General features: G+C 43.5%; 1 protein-coding gene across 8 annotated transcripts in view; it reads left to right on the top strand.

The window, feature by feature from the left end:
- Positions 1-16,028, top strand: part of mgat5 (alpha-1,6-mannosylglycoprotein 6-beta-N-acetylglucosaminyltransferase) — a 160,072-nt gene that overhangs the window by 69,954 nt on the left and 74,090 nt on the right. For all 8 annotated transcript variants that reach the window (XM_043694045.2, XM_043694044.2, XM_043694048.2 and 5 more), the window contains exons 8-9: positions 6,222-6,391; positions 7,749-7,883. In XM_043694045.2, coding sequence (XP_043549980.1) covers positions 6,222-6,391; positions 7,749-7,883 — 305 coding nt within the window. The remainder of the gene's footprint in view (positions 1-6,221; positions 6,392-7,748; positions 7,884-16,028) is intronic.

The following is a 16,028-nucleotide window of genomic DNA, read 5'->3' on the forward strand; positions in this document are numbered from 1 at the left end:
ACAATTCTATTATGTTAATAATCTGTATCTTTTTAAGGGGATGTATAGAATTCAGTGAAGATGGCTTTCTGTTCAGGTTGTAAGTTTGCTCGCTAATCTGTTAGGTTTGGTTCTCCTATGTTTTGACACTATGCTAGGTAACATCAATGAGTTCTGTTGAAGTGCTGGTGTTCTGTCTCGCTTTCTATTTGGGTGTCTTAGTCTGTTCGTGTGGGTGATATCACTTCCTGTTCTCTTTCTCAGATGTTGGTAAATGGGGTCCAAATTGATGTGTTTATTGGAGTTCCGGTTTGAATGCCAGGCCTTTAGGAATTCCCTGTGTGTGTGTGTGTGTGTGTGTGTGTGTGTGTGTGTGTGTGTGTGTGTGTGTGTGTGTGTGTGTCTGTCTCTGCTTAGCCTGTCCTCCTTTGTCTGTGTGTAAAGATACTAGTGATAGCTGGTCATGTCTTTTGGTGGCTAGTTTCCTGCCTGTCTGTCCAATTTGTAGTGTTTGTTGCAATCCTTTGTAGGCTATTTTGTATGTGACATTCATTTTCCTGGTTGTTGGGACATGGTCCTTCAGGTTCATCAGTAGTTGTTTGTTTGTTTGTTGGTAGGTTTGTGGGCTACCATGGTGCCAAGGGGTCGGCGTAGTCTGGTAGTTGTCTGATGTCTTTTCATACATGATAGTGTGGGTAGAGTTTCTGAGCATGTTGTCTTCTTTGGGTTTGTTGTTTAAGCATCGGCTGACTGTGCTTATCGGGTATCAGTTGTTCTTGAACACGCTATATACGAAATGTCGGAGAATAAACCTCCTCGCTCAGCGAGCAAACTTTAAACCTGGACCTCAACCTGAGCTACAAAAAAAGGCTTTCTATCCCAAACATTTTGAAGTGAAAGTTTGAGTTATCAGATCTAAACTTGCAGAATTCATTTTGGGACATTTGACTGCCACCTGCAATTACTTAGCCTTCCTGTCTCAAAAGCACTTCTAAATTCAGGCGTACTCATAGAACGTTACAGCACAGTCTAGCCCTCTGTTGCACCGACCTGTGAAAGTAATCTGCCCATCTAACTGACATTGTTCCATTTTTATCCATATGTATATTCAATGCCCATTTAAATGGCCTTCACTTCGGCTGGTTTACTACTGTTGCAGGCAGGCCGTCCCACCCCCCTACTACTGTGGAAAAAACTACCCCTAATATCCAGCCTAAATCGATGTCCCGTCGTGTTAGCCATCATCCAAGGGGGAAAAAGGATCTCTATGTCCACCCAATCTAACCCTCTGATTTATCTTGTATCTCAATTAAGTCAACTTTCAACCACCTCCTCTGCAACAAAAACAACCTCCGTTCCCTTAGCCTTTCCCCATAACACCACCTTTGCATATCAGGCAACATCCGAGTAAATCTCCTCTGAACTCTTTCCAAAGCTTCCACGTTCTTCCTATAATATGGTGACTGTATCTGCACGCAATAGTCTTGTACAGCTGAAGCATGACCTTGTGGATCCAAAACTCCATCCCCTACCAATAAACGCCAACACACCTTCTTGACAACACCTCAACCTGGGTGGTAACTTTCAGGGATTTATGCACCAAGACACTGAGATCTCTCTGCTCATCCAAACTTCCAAGAATTTTACCATTAGCCTAGTACATTGCATTACTGTGACTTCTTCCGAAGTAAATTACCTCACACTTTTCCGCATTAAACTCTGTTTGCCATTTCTCAGCCCAGCTTTGCATTTTAGCTCCGTCCCTCTGTAACCCACAACATCCTTTGCCCTATCCATAACTCTAGGAGAAAGTGAGGACTGCAGATGCTGGAGATCAGAGCTGAAAACGTGTTGCTGGAAAAGCGCAGCAGGTCAGGCAGCATCCTAGGAGCAGGAGAATCGACGATTCGGGCATGAGCTCATGCCCGAAACGTCGATTCTCCTGCTCCTAGGATGCTGCCTGACCTGCTGCGCTTTTCCAGCAACACATTTTCAGCCCTATCCACAACTCTGCCTACCTTAGTGTCACCTGCACGTTTACTAACCCATCCTTCTACGCCCACATCCAGATCACTTTTTTAAAAAATGACAAACAACAGTGGCCACAAAACCGATACTTATGGCACACCACTGATTTAACTGAGCTCCAGGCTGAATATTTTCCCATCAACCACTACCCTCTGTCATTTATTTAGCCAACTTCTGATCCAAACTGCTAAATCACCTTCAATCCCGAAACTCCATATTTTGTGTACTAGCCTACCGTGTGGAACCTTATCAAACACCTTACTGAAGTCCATATACACCACATCAACTGCTTTACCTTTATCCACCTGTTCGGTCACTGTCTTTGAAGAATTCAGTAAGGTTAGTGAGACATGACCTATCCTTCACAAATCTGTGTTGACTATCCCTAATCAAATTATTTCTTTCCAGATGATAAATCCTATCTCCTCTAACCCTTTGCAGCACCTTTACCCTCAACCGAAGGGTCACTGGCCTATAATTACCAGGGCTGTCCCGACTCCCTTCCTTTAAACGAGGGAACATTTGCTATCTTCCAGTCCTCTGGTGGTACTACTGTCCACAATGATGACTTAAAGATTGAAGCCAAAGTCTCCACAATCTCCTCCCTGGCTTCCCAGAGAATCGGAGGATAAATCCCATCCGGCCCAGGGGTTTTATCTATTTTCAGATCTTCCAAAATTGCTGAAACCTCTTCTTTGTCAACCGCAATTCCATCTAATCTTGTAGCCTGTATCTCACTAACGTTGCCCTTTGCTAATGTGAATACTGACGAAAGGTATTTATTAAGTGCTTCCCCTATGTCCTCCGATTCCACACAGAACTGTCCATTACTATCTTTGGCCCGAATCTTACTTGATTAAGTGTTTTATTCCTGATTATATCTATGGAAAGCCTTAGGATTTTCCTTGATCCTATCTGCCAACAACTTCTCATGTCCCCTCCTGGCTGCTCTGAGCCCTTTCTTTAGGTCTTTTCTGGCAAACGTATAACTCTCGAGTCCTCTAACTGAGTCTTCATGCCTCATCCTCGCAAGCTGCCTTCCTATAGACAAGAGCTTCAACTTTAATGAACCATGGCACCCCCCCCCCCCCCCCCCCCCCCCAACCAAACAACTACCTCCCTACCTGATAGGTATATACATAACAAGGACTCGCAGTAGCTGTTCCTTGCATAAGCTCCACGTTTCAAGTGTGTCCATCCCCTGCAGTTTCGTTCCTAGGATCCTATGCATCCTAAATCTTGCCTAATCGCATCATAATTACCTTTTTCCTTCAGTTATACCTCTTTCCCTGTGGTTTATACCCAAACCCATTGCTATTGTAAACCTAACTGAATTGTGGTCACTATCACCAAAGTGCTCACCTACCTCCAAATCCAACACCTGGCTAGGTTCATTCCCCAGTAATGAATCCAATATGGCTTTGCCCCTTGTTGGCCTGTCTACATACTCTGTCAGAAAACCCTCCTGCACACAAATTGACCCATCTAAACTACTGGAACTATAGTCAATATTGGGGATGTTCAAGTCCCCCATAACAACTATCCTATTACTCTTGCTCCTATCGAGAATCATCTTTGCTATCCTTTCCTCTACATCTGTGGAACGTTTCAGAGGCCTATAGAAAACTCCTAACAGGGTGACCTCTCCTGTTTCTAACCTCAGCCCAAACCACCTCTGTGGATGAGTCTTCAAACATTCTCTCAGCTGCTGCTGGAATACTACCCTTGATTTCCCCCCCCCTGCCCCCCGCAATCGCTTTCTCTGTTCTTGCTGAAACATCTAAATCCTGGAATCTGCAACAACCATTCCTGTTCCTCCAGCCATGTCCATAGAATGGCCACAACATCAAAATCCCAGGTGCCAACCCATGCTGCAAGTTCACCCACCTTATTCTGGATGTTCCTAGCATTGATGTACACATTTCCAATATGGCTTTGCCCCTTGTTGGCCTGTCTACATACTCTGTCAGAAAACCCTCCTGCACACAAATTGACCCATCTAAACTACTGGAACTATAGTCAATATTGGGGATGTTCAAGTCCCCCATAACAACTATCCTATTACTCTTGCTCCTATCGAGAATCATCTTTGCTATCCTTTCCTCTACATCTGTGGAACGTTTCAGAGGCCTATAGAAAACTCCTAACAGGGTGACCTCTCCTGTTTCTAACCTCAGCCCAAACCACCTCTGTGGATGAGTCTTCAAACATTCTCTCAGCTGCTGCTGGAATACTACCCTTGATTTCCCCCCCCCTGCCCCCCGCAATCGCTTTCTCTGTTCTTGCTGAAACATCTAAATCCTGGAATCTGCAACAACCATTCCTGTTCCTCCAGCCATGTCCATAGAATGGCCACAACATCAAAATCCCAGGTGCCAACCCATGCTGCAAGTTCACCCACCTTATTCTGGATGTTCCTAGCATTGATGTACACATTTCAAACCAACATCCTGACTGCTGGTACCCTCTCGTGACCTTGTGAACCTGTCCCTGCCCTCACTACCCTCAATCTCCTATACACTGGAACTACAATTCCGGCTCCCAGCCCCTGCTGCATTAGTTTAAACCACCGCCACCATTGCAAGGATATTGGTACCCCTGTTTGTACAGGTCCCACCTTCCCCAGAAAGAGCTCCAATTATCCAGGAATCCACAATCCTCTCTCCTACAGCCATGTGTTCAGCTCCTCTCTCTCTCTCTCTCTCTCTCTCTCTCTCTCTGTTCCTCACTTCCGTAACACGTGGTACGGGCAACAAACCAGAGATGATAACTGTTTGTTCTAGCTCTAAGCTTCCATCCTAGCTCCCTGAATTTTTGCCTTAGATCCCAGTCTTTCCTGCTACCTGTGTTGTTGCTGCCTATGTGGAGCATGGCTTGGGGCTGCTCCCCCTCAAGGATGCTAAAAACACAATTAGAGACATCATGAATCCTGGCAGCTGGGAGGCAGCACACCAATCGTGAGTTTCTCTTGTTCCCACAAAACATCCTATCTGTCCCCTAACTATGGAGTCCCAGTAACTAAGGCTCTGCTCCTCTTCACCCTTCTCTTCTGAGCAACAGGGACAGACTCCGTGCCAGAGACCTGTGCCCTATTGCTTATCCCTGGTAAGTCGTTCCCCAACCCCGCCCTTCAATATCCAAAAACAGTATACTTGTTGTTGAGGGGGAACCACCACAGGAGATCCCTGCACTGCCTGCTGATTCCTCTTCCTACTCCAGACTATAACCCATCTACCTTCTTCACATGGCTGTGGAGTAACTACCTCTCTAACTCTTCTCAATAGCCACACTCTGCCTCCCGAATGATCCAAAGTTCATCCAGCTCCAGTTCCCTAATACGGTTCTTGAGCTGGAGTTGAGTGCACTTCCCTTAAATAAAGTCAGCAGGGACACAAGAGGTGACACTTACCTCCCACATACTGCAGGAGGAAAATTCAACTGTCCTAACATCCATTCCCACCAATCTAAATTTCCCAATAGACACCTGAAAAAATGAAAATGCAAAAGAAAATACTTGTCACCTTACCAACCGACGCACAGAACGTTTGTTTTTTGGTCGGAGGAGGATGGGTGGGAGACACTGCCTGAGTCGTGTTCCAGGTAAAGCAACTGCCCAACTATGTAACCTTGTCACTCACCTCTCTGCCTCCTGCACAACACTTCTGCACTTTCTGCTGCTGAAACAAAAATTACTCCATTCCTCTAATAGGCAACATTTTATGTTGTGGATATCTGGTTGTGTGTGTGTGAACTCCTCAGCTTTTAAGTTTTTTAAATAAATGATATGTTAGTACATAGATGCTTCAATTATATTTTCAAAAATTCCACGATTGAGCAGCATTGTGAACCAAGAAAGCAAGTTTTTGTACAGATGACTAACTTCCATTGGACTGGAACAACTTGGTTTATCAGGATTGAAGCAGTGAAAGTTGCCATAATCCCAGAGGGTCACAGGATGCGCACTCATAAGAGAGGAAAAAGAAGGGGACTGGTAGTGAGTTAAACAAAATTACTCTGTGCTGTTGTCAATCTGCAAGGCAATCCAATCATCAAACCAATTGAGTTAACTGAACTCCATTGTAGCTGTATTCCAAGATTTGTGTGCATGTAGATTTCATTGCCTGTTTTAGCTTGAGAATGCTTTTTTATATATTGTAATTTTAAAGTACTCTTTAAATTTTCTTCAGTAATTCATGTGCATTTTTGTTTCTTAGATTCTAATCCATCTTGGCCTTTTAACAAAGGAATCAGGATTTAAGATTGCAGAGAATGCATTCAGCGGTGGCCCTCTTGGTGAATTAGTTCAGTGGAGTGATTTGATTACAACCCTTTACCTGCTGGGCCATGACATTAGGATTTCAGCCTCACTGGCTGAACTAAAAGAGTAAGGGTTTAACCTGCATAAAATCCCAAACTGTGAAACTCTTTCTTGCTGAGTCAATTTGTAGGAATAGTATTGTTTCTGATTAATTCCAAGTACTAAGAATAGATGAATACATAAAGTATATTAATGTATATTCATGTGAAAGAAAGCTATAGCAATATTAGCCTGAAGCACACGGATTTTGATTTATTTGTGCCGACTTGCTATTTATTGGGGACAACTATCATGTGTACTATCATTGAATTGATTTTAACTTGACATTTCTATAAAAGATGAAAATGTTTGATCAGATGCAATTTTTGTAGAGAAAAATGTGTGAACGGAAGCATTAATTCTGGTTATCTTTTGATGAACTCTTGAGCTTTTGTAGCATTTTCTGTTTTAATAATGTCACAGTTTGTGACTTGTATGTAAGGCGTGCTTTTCCTTTTCTGTTTATGCTTAACTCAAATCTTGCTATGTTGTCTCAAAAATATAGCTCAATACATATATTACAATTTTGGCCTTGATTTTATATTTGAAAATTATAATGTGGACTGTAGTTGAATTCACTTCTGTTTCAAGCAAGATTCCCTGAAGTGCATTCATGAACCAGATTTTTTTTTACAACAATTGAATTCAAATTTGTCTCTGTCATGGTGGCTGTGTTCAGAATATTGGCCTTTGATTGTGGATTGCTAAGTGCATTAGTTGCATCTTAACTTTCTAACTGGAAACTGATTCATTAAAATGTAAATCGATGTGGTTCTGGTATTTTTATAGATGAGATCTGTATGAAGATAGCAAAATTTAGTATCATGCAACTTTTTGATTGGAACAGTTACCAGACTCTAGTGCTGCAATGTAATCTCTCTCAGCCATGCATTATGACTGACTGACTGCAGTTTATAAAAGTGTGCATACATTGTGTCCCCAGTTTGGCTTAGAGAATAATGTCTTTTTTTTAGACGTAAGACAGAAGTTGTCAGCATCTTGAAACAGTTGTAGCAAACTGAATACTATAAACTAATGGGACTAGAAACATTCTAAACATATTTGAGAAAGTTTGCAGCAGCCAAAGTAGAATTGGTAAATTGAGTCCTTTTTAAGCAGAGGCAGAATAGAAGCAAGAGCAATTCTGGCAGTGGTACAATTGAATGCTGACAAAACATTCAAATTTTGCACATTTCAATTAAATTGACAGTTTGCATTCTTCTTTTTCTTGCAGAGCATCTGTTGCACTTTGTACATTTGTTTTTAAGACATCTAGTGGCCCTTACATTATAAATGTGATAGAATTTGTATGTCACTGTTGACTCTTAAATATGTTTTGAATTTTCTGGTTTTAAAAATATTGTATCTGTGTTTGCTTTTATAGAATAATGAAGAAAGTGATGGGTAACAGGTCGGGTTGCCCTACTCGTGGTGATAAGATTGTAGAACTCATCTATATTGATATTGTTGGTTTGACACAATTTAAGAAAACACTTGGTCCATCTTGGGTTCATTATCAGTAAGTGCTGCTCTTTGCATTATGTACTAGCCTGTGCCATTGTTGCAATGATATTTACTGAGGAAACTCAATTATCCAAATACCAATTATCTGAAAATCGGATAATCCGAAGGAGATCTCGCAGTTTCGATGGAAACGTTGCATCAAAGACGTGTTTCCAACAGTGATCGCATCTTTTGTTTAGTGATTAAACAGACACTGTCTCCAAATGACTGACCTCCCCCTCCCCCTCCCCCTCCCCCCTTTTTCCCTGGAGTTCTAATAGGGGTGGACCCTAACCCTGCGCGCCCCCCCCCCCCCCCCCCGGATATTCTCTCCAACATTGTCGTTTACAGGGCAAAGGTGGAACCTTGTGAAAAGTTATTTGGAGACTTATCCCACAAAGAAGGCAGCAGCAGTATGGTTGTTGGAGTCCTGTCCAGCTGCCCCAGAGAGGGACGAATGTCTACAGGGGGTGGGGCAGTGTTGGACGACGTTGGGAGGGGGTAACACGGTGTTGGGGGCAGGGGATTGTTGGCGGTGTTGCACAGCAGCGGGGGATCGGTGTTGGGGGTGGGGTTGTTTGCAAGGGGCCATGTTGGGGACGGGGTGGGCGGTGGTTAATGGAGTTGGGGGCGGGGCTCTCATACTGTGTGCTGCTGCAGTCTCCTGAATGGGGAGCAGACTTTAAAAGCTCCAAGCCCCAGAGGAAAGACATTTGCTCAATTAACCGAATAGTCTATTATCCGAACGAAATAGTGCCCGCCCATCAAGTTCGGATAATCGAGGTTCCCCTCTGTACTACATACTACCATTAGTATGGACTCTAAAATCTTTCCAAGGATGAAATTGCAATATACTTGGGAGTGCATAGTGAAATAGGGCTGAGTTAGCCTAGCTTCCACAATGGGAGGTCATGCCTGACAAATCTGTTAGATTTTTTTTTTGGAGGTAACACAAAGGTTAGACAAAGAGCCAGTCGATGTGATCTATTTGGATTTTCAGAAGGCCGTTGACAAGCTGCCACACAGGAGGCTGCTCAGAGCCCATGATAGGGGTAAGGTAGTGGCATGGATAGAGGATTGACTGAATGACAGAACTCAGTAGTGATTAAGGAGCCTTTCTTGTGATGGTAGCAAGTGACTAGTGGAGTACTGCAAGTGACTAGTGTAGTTGTTTTGGACCGTAACTATTTACATTACAGATTGTTAATGTGTACAAAGGAAATTGAGGGCATTGTTGCTAAGTTTGCAGATGAGACAAATCGGTGCAGGTAGTTTTTGAGGAAGTCTGAGGTTGCAGAAGGACTTGCGTAGGCTAGGAGAGAGGGCAAAGAAGTGACCGTATTGTGTGGGAAAGTAAGATGGTAGGAAGAATAGATGTGTACCCTATTGCAAATGGGAAGGCTTTGGAAATCAGTAGCACAAAGGGGCATAAGTCTTAGTTCAGGATTCTCTTAAGGTTAACATAGGTTCAGTTGGCAGTTAGGAAGGCAATTCAATGTTAGCATTCATTTCAAGAGCAGAACTTTACACTGAGGCTGTAGAAGGCTGTAATCCAACTGCTAGGAGAAAGTGAGGACTGCAGATACTGGAGATCAGAGCTGAAAATGCGTTGCTGGAAAAGCGCAGCAGGTCAGGCAGCATCCAAGGAGCAGGAGAATCGACATTTCGGGCATTCCTGAAGAAGGGCTCATACCCGAAACGTCGATTTCTCCTCCTCCTTGGATGCTGCCTGACCTGCTGTGCTTTTCCAGCAACACATTTTCAGCTGTAATCAGACCACATTTGGAATATTCTGAGCAGTTTTGGGCCCTGGATCTAAGGAAGGATGTGTTGGCACTGTAAGGTTTCCTGAGAAGATTTATTAGAATGATCCTGGGGATGAAGGGTTTGTCATATGAACACCTGTTGAGGACTTGTCTGTACACAGTGAAGTTTAGAAGGATGAGCGGAATCTGACAAAGTTGCAGGATACTGGGGCGTCTGGATGGAGTAGATGTGGAGACTATGTTCCCACTAGTAGGAGACACACTGTGACCCGAGGATACAGTCTCCGCGAAGGGATAACCCTTTCGAAATGAGCAGAGGCAAAATTATTTCAGCCAGAGTGGCTAACCTATGAAACTAATAGCTGCAGATGACTGTGGATACCAATCATTGAATGTATTTAAGATATGTTCTTGATTAGTAAGGGGATCAAGGGTTATGGAGGGAAGACAGAAAAATGGGGTTGAGAAACATTTAGTGGAGCAGACTCAATCAGCCAAATGGTCTAATTCTGCTCCATGTCTTGTGGTCTTATGGTTTATGGTCAGCTCCATTCTGATGGGGAGAGGAGAAACCGAGAGAGAGCTGTGAGCTTGGTGTTTGTGGAATGTCTATTTTGCACTTGAAATTTCATTTGATTTCACTTGAAATTCTGTAATACTACATATGGAGTACTTCTTTCAAAGAGCAAACTTCAAATTTGAGGGGAAAATGGGATCATGTGGTCCCTGCAGATTAGTAACAAAAAAAGGTGCCTTCACTCAAGTGAATGGATTCCAACGTAGTCTCAGCAAATTTACGTCCATTTCATGGGACTGAGAGGGACAGATGCTATTCGTGTTCATTAATGCCCATTCCAAGTGGTCCAAGGTGGCAGTCATTTAAGTTGGTTCCAGCAGAAGCAATGATGGACCAAATGGATGGAATATTTGCCATGTTTAGAAGCCCCATCAAGTCATGATTGATGAGAGTTTGAGTACCCCTTAGCAAGTGAGAGTCTTATATATGATATCTCCTCTGCAACAAACTGCCAAGTGGAGAGATTTGTTCAAACCTTGAAGCAGGCTTTAAAGGCTTCACAAGTAGAGGGCTCATTAGAATAGTGAATCAGCAAGTTCCTAAGGATGTGTAGGAATGTGCCACAAGTGACAATTCAGTGTTTACTAATGTCTTTATTGTTCGACTGTAAGCTGAGAACCATGTTTAACTTATTGTGGTTGGAAGAGACCAGATAGGTAAATTGAAATCGAGGAGCACAATTGTCCAGAAAGGCGTGAAACTCAAGTTTGAGGGTATTTGACAGGAGAGACCACATTGGCCAGCATCATGTCTGGGGCAAATGGATCCCAGCAGTGGTGGTTGCACAAACAGTACTATTGTCATATTATGCATACTAGGGAAGGACTGGTGTGGAGGAGACATGTCGACCAGCTGGTCGTTGCATCTCCCCAATGGAGAGGGCTGTAAGGAGATATCTCTCAGAATGCCGAGTAGGTCCAAATGGAACCATGGTGAGACAGCTGCCCATGTGTCTCAGAGCCAGGCTTTGTTGTACCCTAGGAGAAGACAACAGCAGTGTCACAGCTAATCAGAGGGTGTATCTATGGAATAACGGGAGGTTCCATATGCTACGATTTAGAAAAGGTTCCTGAAACAACAACATAGTCCTCGAGTAACTGCCATAACCGTGAGAGTAATCATGTCAGTGTAGTTTATGGGATGGAGGTACTGCTTGTTCTTTCATGGTTGCTATGTTTGTAAATATTCCAGATAGTGTGCATGTGTTGTCAACAATGCCTGTGTAATCTTGATTATTGTTGGATATAAGTTTTATTAAAACTAAAAGGGGGGGAGTGTTATGTATGTCGTCAGGGATGTTGGCCTTTTAGAGAGCTGATCAGCTCACCCAGAGGGACAGAGCTTGGATCCAATCTAGAGCCAACTGTGGAGGTGTCAGTACCATCAAGAAAGTATTCTTGTTTAGATTTATGATTTGTCTACCTGATGTACAATTCCTAATTGCAAAGGAAGCAGCAACAATGATTGATTAATCCTTTGCTGGATGTCATGCGTTTAGAGTATAATAGAATATGTGCAGGAAGTTTTCTAAAAGGCATATTTTGGAAGTGACTAGAGGTCATACTGAGTAGCCACTCGGATTTAATCTGGCAGTCAAGGAGCTGCTTCTTATTTTCTCTATAACTGGATCACCACATAGTTAGGGCTGAGAGACATGGAAACTAGGAGCAAGGGTAGGAAATTCAGTCTTTCAAGTCCACTCCACCATTCATTATGATCATCCAACTCAATAATCTATTCCTGCTTTACCCCCACATTCTCTGATTCCTATAGCCCCAAGTGTGATATCCTAATTCCTTGAAATCTTGCGCTGTTTTTGCCTCAACTGCTGTCTCCAGTAATGAATTCCCCAAACTCACCATTCCCTGTGTGAAGAGGTTTCTTCTCCTCCTCCATCCTAAATCATCGATATCTTTGATTGTGACCAATAAATCTCAGGCTGTGACTCTGCCATCAGGATCATCCTTTCTGTATCCATTAGAATTTTTTAGGTTTCTGAGACTGTCTACTTTTGCTCCACCCACTCTATCTCATCTTGTTTTCCAATTTACTTTTTCTAATTCAAGTGATGTGAGTATTGCTAGCTAGGCCAGCATTTATTATCCATCCTTAAATACCCTTGAGGATAGTGAGGATTGCCTCCTTGAGCCCCTGCAATCCAATTAATGTTTATACATTCTCAATGCCTGAAGGGAAGGAATTCCAAGAATTTGACCCAACAGTGCTGTCGGTGCAGTGATATATTTTCAAGTCAGGATGGTGTGGCTTGGAGAGAGAATTGCAAGCAGTGATCTGATGTATCAGCTGCCATTGTCCTTCCAGTTGATTAGTTTTTATGGGTTTGGAAAGTGCTGTCTAAGGGTCCTTTGGTAAACTTCTGTAGTCTTGACTTGTCTTGTAGATTGTATTATTATATATTAATGCTGGAAGAAGTGAATGTTTTAGAATTTGATGCCAATCAAATGGGCTGTTTCCATCACTCATGACTGTCCTCATGAGTAATGGTGGTGCAGTCATCAAGACAGGTGGAAAGTATTTTATGACACTCCTGATGTGCCTTGTAGGTGATAGAAAGACTTGGGAAGACAGGGGCAGCTGAATTACTTGTTTCCGGTGAATGGTTTAAACCACCTCCCCTAACCCCCCACAAAAGTTTTCAGCGATTCAGCTGCACTAATACCATTTTAAAGGAGCAGTAGTTAGATTTGCTTAGTTGTTGGACATGGTCATTGCCTGGCTGATATACAGCAAGAATGTTGCTTATCTACTAAAGCCTGTATATTGTTCAAATCCTTGAAGGTGTTGAACTCAATATTGAGCCCAAAAGGTTATAAATGGCCTAGTTTGAAAATGAGATGTTGTTCCTCCCAGTTTATGCTATAATTTGCTGGAGCATTGCAGCATGCCTAGGATAGACAAGTGGGCATGTGAGCAAGACACTGTCAAAATGACTGGCTATAGGGAGGTTGGAGTAATGCTTGAGTATGGGCCAGAGGTGTTCCGCAAGCGGTTACCCAATGTGGAGTAGGCCACATTGATTGCAATGAATACAATACACCAGATTGGAGGAGGTACAAGTTAAATGCTGCTTCACCTGGAAAGACTGTTTAGGCTCTTGAATGATGAGTAGATGAAGGGACGCATGTTCTGTGGTTGTGTGGGAAGGTGGGGTAGTGTTGGTGGTCGAGGAATGGGCTCGTGTTCCCCGGAGGGAATGATCCCTTTGCAATGCAGGTGGAGAGTGAGGGGAAGATGTGTTTGGTGGTGGTGTTCTGCTGGAATTGTCTGAAATAGCAGAGTCCTAAAGATGTACAGTGTGGAAGCAGACCCTTTGATCCAACTTGCTCGTGCCCACCCGGTATCCTAACCTAGCCTGGTCCTATTTGCCAGCACTTGACCCATGTCCTTCTAAACCCTTCAAATTCATATACCTATCCAGCTGCCTTTTAAATGCAGTAATTGTACCAGCCTCCACTGCTTCCTGTAGGAGAAAGTGAGGACTTCTTCAGGAAGAAGGGCTTATGCCCGAAACGTCGATTCTCCTGTTCCTTGGATGCTGCCTGACCTGCTGCGCTTTTCCAGCAACACATTTTCAGCTCCACTGCTTCCTTGTGGCAGCTCGTTCCATACACTAACCACCCTCTGTGTGGGAAAAAGTTGCCCCTTGGGTCACTTTTTTTTTAATCTTTCCCCTCTCTCACCCTAAACCTATACCCTCTTGATCTGGACACTCCCACCCAGGACATGGCCTGTGCGCTGAGCTTCCACCTGGTCTCCAGTCACACCTGTTTTGTTGCTCTCCCCAAACATAAAAAAGAAATACTGTAGAGTGTTGGAAAATACGGCCGGTCAGGCAGTATCCAAGGAGCAAGAGAATCGAGGTTTCAGCATCAGCACGACATTCTTTGACTCTGATCTCCACCATCTGCAGTCCTAATAGAAATACTGTACACATGTACCAGATATCTGCTGTTGCTTTATCACCAAAATGGAGGACCTGAAAGCAGGTTGCTTCATTTGCCTGAACCGATCGAAATTGTTGCTGTAGTATATGAATCAATGCTGGCAATTCCAGGTTTTGCCAAGCAAACTTCCTTCTGGATCTTATGTTCCTTCAGCCAGGCGACTCATGGCTCAGATGATAATCCAGAAATTATTCCCTTTACGTTCTCTCTTTGGTGCTCCGCTCTTCTGCCAATCTAGGCAGACCCCTTACCAAGTATACGTCATTGGTACTTCTGTGGTCTATGATAACAAGGTTAGAGGTTCCTCTCTCAATACATTCTCCTCTAGGTGCGTAGAACCCTATAGCCCTCATATAGGGAGTGCTGGTTGGCTTATTGAACACCAATACTCTAGTTCTGACTTTGGTTTATGTAGTAAGGTGTGATATAATGAAAAACACAGGAGGCAGACGCTTCAGAGGCAAAGAAAGTTGCTGTTATTAAAACAAGCAAAATTTGAAATACGTACAATAATTAAAAAAGAAAATGAATATTTCAAAAAAACCTCCAGCGAAGTGAGACTTATCTGACAGCTAACAAGGACCCTAATTAACCCTTGCTGCCCTGAATTCATACTGTGGGTTTCAGATTAGAGAGCTGTTAATTACTGGATAATAGGAGAAACTGGAGAAACAAAAAAAACACTAATCCCAGGGTCTTATCCTGCTTCCCTTCCTGGGGGTGCCCTGTAAGATTGGCCCCGAAGCTCACCCGTCCCAACCTTTCTAACTGAGCTGGGGCAGAGGGTCTCAATGAGCTTGTGTTCAGTGGCTTCTGTCAGTTTGGACAGTGGTGGATGTTGCTGGCGCTACCCTGTTCGGTATCTCAGCTCTCCAGTTGCTTCTCGATTGTGCGGAGGTTTGTGAATGCGAAGATAATTATGTTCTTTCTTTTCCTGAATCTGCTATGGTTTGAGTCTGTGACTGACTGCGACTGGCTGTTGCTGATTGTCTCTACTCTGGCCAAGCCTCTCATTGAATCGAACCCACCATCACCCAGGAAATTGGAGTTCTCCAGTTATATCAACTGTCGGTTCCTCTTTCTCCCGCCAAATTTGGATTTGATTACTGAGCTGTTAATCCTCCTTCTCTTGGATGGATGTACATTAAAGTTTCACTGGTCGTGTGAAGTCTTCGTATTGAGGCAAACGGGTTTGCATGCAGTACAATGGTGTGGAATGTTCGTAACTTTGCCTGAGGAAACTGATTTAAAAAGTTGAATGGTTTTGTATTTTTGTAGGCTCCAGAATGTCTCAGTTGTTTGCTCTGCAGCTTGGTGTTCCTTGTCTTTAGCTGAGGTGTTTGTGGGGGTCTTTCTTTAGCTTTACAAGCTCAACCCCTGTTGCAGACAGCTGCCACAGGCTTGCATATTCCCTCATCTTTTTCGGCCAGAGAGCTCAAGGAGTCTTAATTGAAATGTGAATTCCACAAACTCGCGTCCCAAGTTCAGAGGGTTTTAGTCCAGGGTGTCTGATGGGGATTGTTGCCTGTTTACTATTAGTATCCCCCATAACTACATTTTGCCCCTTGCCCAACTTGAATAGCTTCTTGTACCACTGTCCCATGGCCAATTAACTAACCCATCCTGCCGTTCTTACTCAAAGAACCTCAAACCTGTTGCATAATTATGAAGGCTGAGGCTTGTGCACTCCTGCCTCTGGCTCCTTTTACCTTCCTTATTGACAGTATCACCTTCTTTTCCCTGACCAATGACCAACTGAGAAAGCCCAGCCGTAAGAGGTGACTGCCTCATGGTACAAACTAACCAGGTAACTTCTCCTTCACTGTGTTCTGGTTTGGCCTCCAGCACACAAG

This window comes from Chiloscyllium plagiosum, unplaced genomic scaffold (assembly GCF_037043375.1).
Source record: "Chiloscyllium plagiosum isolate Xiang-an unplaced genomic scaffold, Cpla_swu_hap1 HiC_scaffold_7, whole genome shotgun sequence".
Classification (NCBI taxonomy): domain Eukaryota; kingdom Metazoa; phylum Chordata; class Chondrichthyes; order Orectolobiformes; family Hemiscylliidae; genus Chiloscyllium; species Chiloscyllium plagiosum.